Here is a 10,114-nt window from a genome sequence, read left to right as displayed (position 1 = left end):
GAGAGGTTGTTTATGATTACTAGACGTAAGGCATACTCGGTTGAGACATAGTTATCTTATGATCAAATATTTGTTGGTTGTAACTTTGCTCAAGACAATTGTAAGTATATGAAGCAGGTTACATGACAAGAAATCATGTGTAACTATTTTGTAAAACTATTTTGTTATAAGAAGAATTATTAAAGGTCCAAGTATGGATTTACTGCATGATAAGGGCAAAAGATTTGAAGCTAAGACTTAGTAGTTTCTTTTATTAAAAAATTTCAAACTTTATTTAGTTCAATTAATTTTACAAATATAATATCACGTATACTTTTAAGTGTTCTAAGTATTGTCAATTGAGATAAATATAGTAATCAGTAGACTCATAAGAGATTAATTCTTATTAAAAGAGATTGACATTTATTAATAATTACAAGAACCTTTTGGTAACATTAATAATTAGGCAATTGATCTGGTAGTAAGAAACATTCCTAAGAAGTATCATTTGAAATATTTTCCTTTACCGTCTTTTTATTCTCATCCACTCATTTACTTTCCTTTTATAACAACCACTGTCATACCCAAAATTTGTCCCCTATATTTTATTATTACAAAGTTTTTCACATATGATAATATGACCATTTCATATTGGTCATGTTGTATCATTAATCAAAATTTCCGCTACTTAAGCTCATCCAAGACAAGTTGTGAAGTAAATTACTTTTCTCACATTACTAATTACTTGACCATGTCTTTAGCTTAGTCTATTTTGTGGTTGCATCACTATTTCTTGATTGCTCTTTAAAATAATGAGAAAACAAGTAAAAAATTAAAAGGTTTGGAACTTGGATTTTGAATCTTCTTAGGTCTCTTTTAATTTTCAATTTTGTTTTAATTGGATTTTTGGTTGTTGTCTTATTATTAATCAAGTTTTGAAAGTTGATTGAGTAATTACATAAAATAATCAATTTGCAGTAAGAGAAATTCGGTTTGATTTATTGAAAAATAACAAGCATAACATGAACAATGTTTTTTTACTTTTAGCACATAATTTCAAAATATGTTACATTGAAAATTAATTTACAAGAGAAATATTTTGTTTCATAATGTCCCAATACAAAAATCTCTAAGTTGGTAGGAAGACTGAGTCGGCCATCCTCTTTGTGCAACATGTTTTACATCGCGTCCTGCCCCATGACATTCACTAGCCTCGACTTGCAAACAACCTTATGCACACCCTCATTCAACGTCAAGTCATCCCATGAACAAGATGCAAATGAAATCAGTACACAATCCATCTTCATCACACGATATTCCAAACAAATTGTAATCAATGCTACCATCAATGCAAAAACAACGCCATTACACAAACCACATATGCATCACATACCAGTCCATAAAGTTAATAACTAAAATAAAGTTTGAAAGAATTAAGCGCAAGTCAATTACCGAGATGGAGGGCCTCCACTATAGTTGCTCAAAATAGCCTTAGATTTTATCTTGTCCTCGTATCCTTCATGGGGAAATTGGCATAACTCATTAATCTTCAATTCTTGCCTACAAACAAAGAACATCACAAACAAGTATCAACAATGTATCGTCAATAATAACTCGGTTACAATAATGGACGCACAAATACATAAGAAATCATGGCAGGTATTGAAACAAGTTGAAAAACGACAAGCAGTCAAAAAAGTGAAGTTGGGTTTATACATGTCTATTCATTTAAAAATCAAAGTTTGTCACAAAGGAAAGAAGATTGAAATGGTTTAAAGGAATGCAAAAGAGGTCGCTTGACAATTTGGTATAATTTTACTTATGACATATTGAAATCTTTATAACTTGAAAAGGACCCAATCAATAAACAACACAAAGAGACTCCTAACCAAATTCCTACCATTATATATAATTTGATTCAAAATAATACACAAGAGGGATGTTATCCAGATCAAGCAAATGCCCACATCAAGGTTAAAACAAATCACATCAATTCTAATTCATCATGGTACACAAATGGGCCATATTCTTGTAGTAAAATACCATTGTCCATACAAGGGGGACCATGTTTTGATATCAAAAAAATCAAAAGGTACAAACACAAAAAACAAAATCATTTTCAAGCAAGCAAAGTCGTGTCATTCCACTCACAATTGGATCCCACGAAATCAGGGATTTGGAAAAGTTTTCCAACGTATCAATACACATAAAAGCAACAGCTCATCATTTTTCAGAAAAATTCACATGAATGAACAAAAACTCGGAGATTTCACGCGTACATGTTCCTCACTCTCACTTCCTATTCATCCCATATAAATAGAAGCATTATTTTATTAGAGAGGGAGAATACCTTGTGTAAACGCTATCAGATCCAATTACAAAACCTCACTAAAGCTCAAAACGATCAAATTACTCAGAGTTTCTCATTGAAACTCTAAGATATTTTGAGCTAAACCTAAAACTAAGCCAAACAACAACAAGGTTCGAAAAGCAAAGAGAAGAGGATGAGGGCATTTAAAAGCATAAAAGAGCGGAAAAGACTTATCTGTTTCACCAGAGATTTCCTTAGATTAGCTCTGATTCAGTGAGTTTTTGTTCTTTTCTTCAATCCTTGTGTACTAGCTCCTTCGCCATGTGATTTAGATTGAAACCTCCATGTTAATTGCTTTGTTTATTTGTTGTGTGAACCCTAATTTGAAAATTAGGGTTTCAGTTTATTGAATTTTCTTTTGTTGAAACCTTGTTTCGTTGAGGTTGTTCGGTGTTATTTGAGATTTGTTTAGTGGTGAGAGGTTTTGATTTATGTATTTTGGTTTTCATACTTATTATGTGTCGATCTGGACGCTTGGTTGGGATTTTAGGAAAAACAAGTTCGAATTTGGATTGTAGGGCGAAAATGAGAGGGGGTTAGTGTTTAGGGTTTTGTGTTTTACGAAGGTGTTTGACCGGAGAAGAAGGTGGCGTCTCCTCCTGCGACTGGCCACCACCATCTTCTCTGATGGGTTCTGATCGGAGTCGGTGGACACTTGAAGAGAGAGAGGAAGCTCTAAAGTGAAGAGAGAGAATTGAGTTCTACAAATGAACTCTCTCTCTCTCTCATTATCAGGTTTTTATTTGGTTTTTTTCCTTGAGTGCATGAAGGTCAAGTGGCCATTCTATGTGTGGCCACACGTAGGGTTGACCGAAGGTCAACCAGGGATCCCGTGTGGACTCCCCACCATAGCGTTTAGTATGGCCTTCGTTTTCCCCGTCCATTTTGTTTGACCAAAGTCAGATCTACGGATCAGACGGTCCTAGTTTGTTTCCCAGTCAACAAGTTGATTGGAGGTCTATTGGACTCTCCCTAGGTCTGTGGGCCTTCCGTTTTGGAGCTGGTGGGTCGTTTTCCTCTATTCACCCCCCTCCTTTGATATGGCAGTGTCCATAATGGGTTGTTTTTTTGTCCAGGGCCCATTTCCTTTTTTAATTTACTCTTTTCTTGATTTATTTATTTATTTGTTTTCTTGTAAACAAAATTATTATTATTATTAATACCTAATCTTAATTAAATAATTTACTACTATTTAATTAATTAATATGTTTTATTATCATTATTATCATTATTTATTATCTAACATAATTTAGATAATTATTCATTTTTGGGATTTATGTGAACTATTCTTTTGTGCTTGTTTATTCATTTGTACAAATTATGGATTTCATATGTGTGGTGTGTTACAATCATGACAAACCATTTCAATTTCATTGATTTTGGACCAAAAAAACAAATATTTCTCGATTCAATATCGAGCCCGTTTTCCATACCTTTTTAAGTCGATCGCTTTTAGCATCTCCATCAACCTCACATAAGCTTACTCTTGGACATTCTTACAATGAGACCTATTCGATTTTAATTAATCGTTTAGATGATTGGTACACTAAACATAATTCAATTTATATGTAAACACCAGATTTAAAACCTCGATCCAACATCGAGTATTTTTATTCAAATCAAATTAAAATACTTAATTGCAATTACACACCATTTCATTTAGAAATGAAAAGGGAGATGGTTTTGAGCCTTCAACTCCTCCCCTCGATTGTTTGAATACGAGTCCCCTTACTCGGTTAGTTAAACAATTGTCATTTCTCTTAAAATCTTATAAACTGATTAAATCGAATCATTTTCATAATAAAATAAAAGAAAAAAGGAGTGGTTTAGAGCCTTTGATCCATCTCCTCAAGTACTTGGATATGAACTTTCTTACTCAGTCATTAAAGTAATTGTCACTTATCTAAAAATATCAACCATACACGAGCCTATTTTCACAATCACTTAGATGAAAAACAAAGTGGTATAAAGTCTTCTATTCCCTTTCCCGAATATTTGGATACGAGTTGCCTTACTCGATTATCCAAGTATTCGTCATCCATTTAAAATACCTTAACTATTATCAAATCATTTTAAAAATGATGAAAATGAAGATGGTCTAGAGCCTTTAATTCCTCTCCTTTACTATTTGGATACGAGTTGCCTTACTCAACTATCCGAGTAATCGTCATCCAACAAAATATTTCAACACATCAAATCTATATGTTTTCTCGTCCCCGTGCGATCGAAACCAATCAAACCAAACATCCAAGATATTAATTCAACCTGTCACCCCCGTGTGATCAAAACTCTTTTCAGAAAAAACACAGTTCAATCCCTTCTAACGTGCATAACAAACTAGTGCTTAAGCCTTTGCCGATAGTAGATAAGTCAATGTTTAGCCTTTAGAGCGTGATCTAAACAGTTGTTCATTAAAAGACACTAACAAATCGTAGTTTCCTGAACTATGAATGTTTTGATTTCCTTATTGCACCATAAGGATACGAAGGCACGAGATTGTGAGATCTTGGCGAGCACACTAATAAAGCAACCTTTACTTTCTCCCTTTAACGGTTCCCATTCATTTCTCTTTTCAATCTTTTATTCACTCAAAGAAAACAAATAACATTAGCTAACATTCAAATCACAAATTAGATTAAAAGATCCCGTTGAGTACAATGGACGTGAGGGATGCTAATGTGAGGGCAAAGATTACTAGGCCTTATTTTAATGATGTAAAACCTTTCTAGTTGCTCATAACATGTGGTTTGGACGATGTTATCATATCATAAAATGCATTCATCCTCCAACATGCTCAAAGTATAATTGAAATGTGGCCATGCATATAGGAGCATCTCATGAACCTGAATAATGCACTTGATCATCGTTAGTACCTTAGGTTCATAAAAGAATGGTTTCAAATGATCAAAATACGTCTCAAAAATAATTTTTTGACAGTCTGAGAAGTTTGAGTTGACTCACATCCTGGAGCGGTCGACTCATTCATACATATCCTAGTCTATGAAACTCTCGGGTCTGAACAGGTCAAGTCAGAGGTCGACTCAATCCTGGGAAAACCAAATGAGTCGACTCATCCACATGATTGTGTTGACTCATTGTCTGATTCATTTAAACCATGATTACCACGAGTTAGAACAGGTTGAGTCATAGCTCGACTCAACTCTGGAAAAACTTTATTTTAGTCGACTCATCCCCTGTTCGAGTCGACTCATCGCTTACTTCACTTGAGTAATTTTTGCCTCAGATCTAAACAGGTTGAGTGACCTGTGTGAATAGGTCGATTGGTCGCCTTTTGCACTCAATTTTATGTTGTACATTTTTGCAAAATTATTCTGTTATTTCTGTTACTTTGTCCATGCATCATATAAATAGTCTAGAGTCTCTTATTCAACAAGGAACAGGAAAAGTGAAAGATATACACTAAAGTGTTATTCATCTTCATTATTCATTGTACTTCTCAACAACTACACATAACAATTTTTGTTGATCATTGTACGTCCAAATAGGATTGTGTAATATTAGTTTGGGTAGAGGCTTTGAGTGGGTTTTTCTTGAATAAAACCATTGTGGTTTTGTCCTCCAAGAATTGGGGGTTTTTACACTAATCTTTGCTTCATAGATTCAGCTGAGTGAAAGGTTTGAAGAACGGTGGGTTTGTTCAAACAAGTAACGGTAATCGGAGGATTATGAAGAAAGGTTAGGGTTCAAGCGTCTTGCGATTGAAGTCAGCCGATCTAGAATTTTGGAGAACGTGGAGTTCTTGCAATAAGGTAGCTACAACCGGAGGTTTCACACAGAACCGATCGAAATCAGACGAGCTAGAGTTTTGGAGAACGTGGAGTTCTTGCAATAAGGTAGCTACAATCGGAGGTTTGTTTGGAACGCTTGAAGGACTTGGTTCAACTAGAATCAAGGGGAGATAAGTGAAGAGGATCTGCAACAACACTTGTGGTTGGTTGGTGGTGATCATTTATTCTCTTGTATTAACTTTACAACTTGTTAATAAATATCCACTACGCCAAAAAGGTTTTTTAACAGCGCATCTTAGACAGCGCTTTTAAAAGAAAGCGCTGTCTAAGGTTAAAATAAAAATAAAACACGGAAAATGTTCTAAAAAAATAATGAAAGCGCTGTCTAAGGGGGGGTCTTAGACAGCGCTTTTAGAAAGCGCTGTCTAAGACCCCCCCTTAGACAGCGCTTTTAGAAAGCGCTTTTAAATATAGACCTTAGTCAGCGCTTTTGAGAAAGCGCTGTTTAAAGTCTTTCAATTAAAAAAAAAATTATCATAATCATCCCACATCATGAACTCCAAAGCCACAACTTTTGTTTTCTGCTTATTTCAATCTCCGAATCTCACACACAACACGTAAAGAGAAGATGAAGATGGAAGCTTCAGTTTCAGCAGTGGAGAAAATAATCGGTTACACTTTTCAAAACAAGAAGCTTCTAGAACAAGCCCTAACCCATACTTCTTACCCTGAAGCCGTTTCATACGAGCGTCTCGAGTTCGTCGGCGACGCTGTATTAGGTCTCGCGATCAGCAATCACCTCTTCCTCGCTTACTCCTCCGTTGATCCTGGTACACTCTCCCTCCTCCGTGCCGCTAATGTTAGCACCGTGAAACTCGCTCGCGCTGCCGTGCGTAACGGTCTGCACCGTTATGTACGTCATAATACATTTTCAATTGTTGATGCGATTAACGAGTTTGTTGAAGCGGTTGATTGTGAGGATGACTATGTTGTTGTTAAGTATGGTGGATCGGTGAAAGCTCTGAAGATTCTTGTTGATATTGTCGAGTCTATTGCTGCTGCTGTTTATGTTGATGTTGGTTTTGATCTTAAAAAATTATGGGTGGTAGGGCTATTTCTGAACTTTCTAGATTTTTTTTTTGTTAGCATTTCAATTGTTGTTTTTTTCACTGTGTTGAACTGTTGATGATAGTAGAAAGGATCATAGCAATTAAAATGAGCATGATGATATGAAAGATTTATTAGCATTTTTAAAATTATGTGAAATTTTGGCAAGAAAAGCTTCTGTTATCTCAGTTTGTGAAATTTCAATGGCATTGTTCAAACTTGCAATCCAAGTTTACCTGGATAGTAACATTAATTTTTGGACCAGATTTACTCTATTAGAAAAGGGAATGACTAGGAATTCCTAAAACTAAGATACATTTAGACCTAATTAATTGATTATGATGATTAGATTTACAGATGTTTGTTATAGCTTGTACATTGGGTTTGGTTGGTTGGATTGGGGTGTATTGTTGCTCCCCAAAGTTGTGGCTTTGGAGTTCATGATGTGGGAGTTGAATGTGTGCATGAACATATTCTGTCTTTGGTTGAGTCAACGATGACATATTATCATGACCATTGCAAGTATGCAACTGATGTTTTTTAGGCACTGTTTGGTAAATATGTTTGGTGCATTTGAGTTAATGACCATGTTTTTTAGGCACATTTTGTAAATATGTTAGATGATTTTATGTTTGGTACATGATGAGTTTATGCATTATTCCTGTTGTTTAAACTTGAACCTATTCTTGCTTAATATTGTGCACTCAATATGAAATCGTGTAGTTGTTTTGACCCAACAACTTTGTCACTGCCTGATAAATGCTTGTAATTTTTGTTGGCAGATAATAAGAGGTGTTTTGGAGCCGATAGTTACTTTGCAAGATCTGGAACAAAAACCGCAACCGGTGATAATGCTTTACGAGATCTGCCAAAAGAATGGTAAAAAAGTTGACATAGAACAACAGAGAAATGGTGCCAAAAGCACGGCCAATGTCTATGTTGACGGAGAGTTGGTTGCATCCGCTTCCTCAGACCAAAAGGATATTGCAAGGCTTGAAGCTGCCAAGGCTGCCTTGCATAAACTAGAACGCTTACTGCCCGCCACTACCATGATACGTGACTGTTATGTCGGCATTGATGGTACCTTTGAAGTTGAAGTTGCAAAGCAGAAGTTATATGCAATTTGTGGGATAAAAAAGTGGCCTAAACCAGTATACAGGTAAACACGGCTAGCCTGGCACTATAATTCATTTATAGTCTTGATTTCATTTTCTGTGTATAAAAGTGTGTCTACCTGTCTTCTGGTTTCCTTGCTAGAATAACTTGAAGTTATATGGCAGGTTTGAGAAACCAAAAAATGACGAGGATGAAGAGTGTATTATTTTTTTAAAAATAGTGTTTTTGTTAGCTGGGACAGTTAAGTTATTGCTTGCATTTGAAGATTGCCTTCATATACCTAGTCACAAGGTCTAGGACACAGTAGAAACCTGCTTGTGGCATACAACTCAAATTGAAATATTATTGATCCCTTCCGGTGAATGGTTCACATCCATTTATAAAATCTGCCTTAATTATAAGAAAAATAAGATATTATTTCATCTAACCAAAAGGAGACAAACTTCAAATCATATGATCAATAGTGAATTCTTCATAAATTTGGTTGATTTCTAAGTATTCAAAAGTAAATAAGAAACTTGATATATGCAACAATAATGTATATAACTGATGCTATTTTTTTCCTTCTTCAGTTCTTAACTGTAATAGATGATCAATGCTACATTGTTCTTTACTCTGAGTATATTGCTTAACACTGAGAGAAATTACTTTAGTCATGCCCGATATATAACTTGAGTACCAATCAACCTAATATTTTGAACTCATTCATAAGAAAAGTCTGTACTCCTTTTTAATCTGAATCAAAGTAGTTGTAAGCTATATAAACAAGATTCAATTATTCTTTACCTTAAATGTTATATACAGGAGGTTCTCCTAAACAATTTGTACTCTGATGCTCCTGGCCTGGCCTACATAACGCCTTTATTAGGTGTAATCCTAATTGGATCCTGGTGGCTGGGTGTTTGGTTCTCTACATCCTTATCCATGACTGAGAGATTTAGTTATGCCTCTGCCCTCTTTTGGGCTATTAGTTTTATACATCTACAAAGAGAAACTCAACAATAATTGTTTTGGGGAGTTGAAATTTTCTACTATCTAATTAATCTTCCTTGTTATTTAAGTTGATTTGCTTGTGTCGAGCTTGTAAAATGATTTCTTGCTTCTCTATGATGTTTTACAGCATTGTGAAAGATGAAGGTACTCCTCAAGATAAGAAATTTGTCACTGCTGTACAAATAGCTACTCCATCTGCCACACTCCAAATGTCTGGAGATGAGAAATCTCGGGTGAAGGATGCAGAGAACTCTGCAGCTTCTTTGATGATTCGGGCCTTACAACAACACAAGTATGTGTGACAATTGTGGCCTCCCAAAGTACTGGTTGTAAGTCTATGTTAGTTTTTGATTTGTGAGAAATAGATACCTGAGTGTAGTTGTAATTGTAGTCTATGTATAGTAAAATTTGATTTTGAATTATTCAATTTTATAAAATTGATTTTATTTATAAAATTATAAATTTGTATATATTTTGATACATTTAAGGCAAAATTGGTTTGAATTGATATATATATATATATTTGTTAGCCAAAAATTGGTAGAAAAAAGGCCAAAATGGCATATATAAAATGTGATAATTGTTTGTCAAAATCTGGTTGAAAACAGGTAGAAATTCTGGTTTATAAACCTCGAAAAAATGTGGTTTAAAACAAAAGCTTTAAAAATTTTCGTATACCTTAGACAACGCTTTTGTAAAAAGCGCTGTCTAAGGGGGGGGCTTAGACAGCGCTTTTTGAAAAGCGCTGTCTAAGGTATACCTAAAAAATTTAAAATAAGAGGGTCTTATAAAGCGCTTT

At 34.7% G+C, this 10,114-nt stretch overlaps 1 protein-coding gene across 1 annotated transcript; it reads left to right on the top strand.

Moving 5' to 3' along the window:
* The first annotated feature begins 6,675 nt into the window (after positions 1 to 6,675).
* LOC127105822 (ribonuclease 3-like protein 2) lies at positions 6,676 to 9,770 on the top strand. The gene is made up of 3 exons (XM_051043032.1): positions 6,676 to 7,204; positions 7,989 to 8,365; positions 9,443 to 9,770. Exons 1-3 carry the CDS (start codon positions 6,728 to 6,730, stop codon positions 9,615 to 9,617), a joined length of 1,029 nt encoding a protein of 342 aa, XP_050898989.1. The 5' UTR covers positions 6,676 to 6,727; the 3' UTR covers positions 9,618 to 9,770.
* Positions 9,771 to 10,114: the final 344 nt, after the last annotated feature.

This window comes from Lathyrus oleraceus, chromosome 7, assembly GCF_024323335.1.
Source record: "Lathyrus oleraceus cultivar Zhongwan6 chromosome 7, CAAS_Psat_ZW6_1.0, whole genome shotgun sequence".
Classification (NCBI taxonomy): domain Eukaryota; kingdom Viridiplantae; phylum Streptophyta; class Magnoliopsida; order Fabales; family Fabaceae; genus Lathyrus; species Lathyrus oleraceus.
The sequence above is the reverse complement of the archived record's forward strand: the minus strand, read 5'-3'. Positions and strand labels throughout refer to the sequence as shown.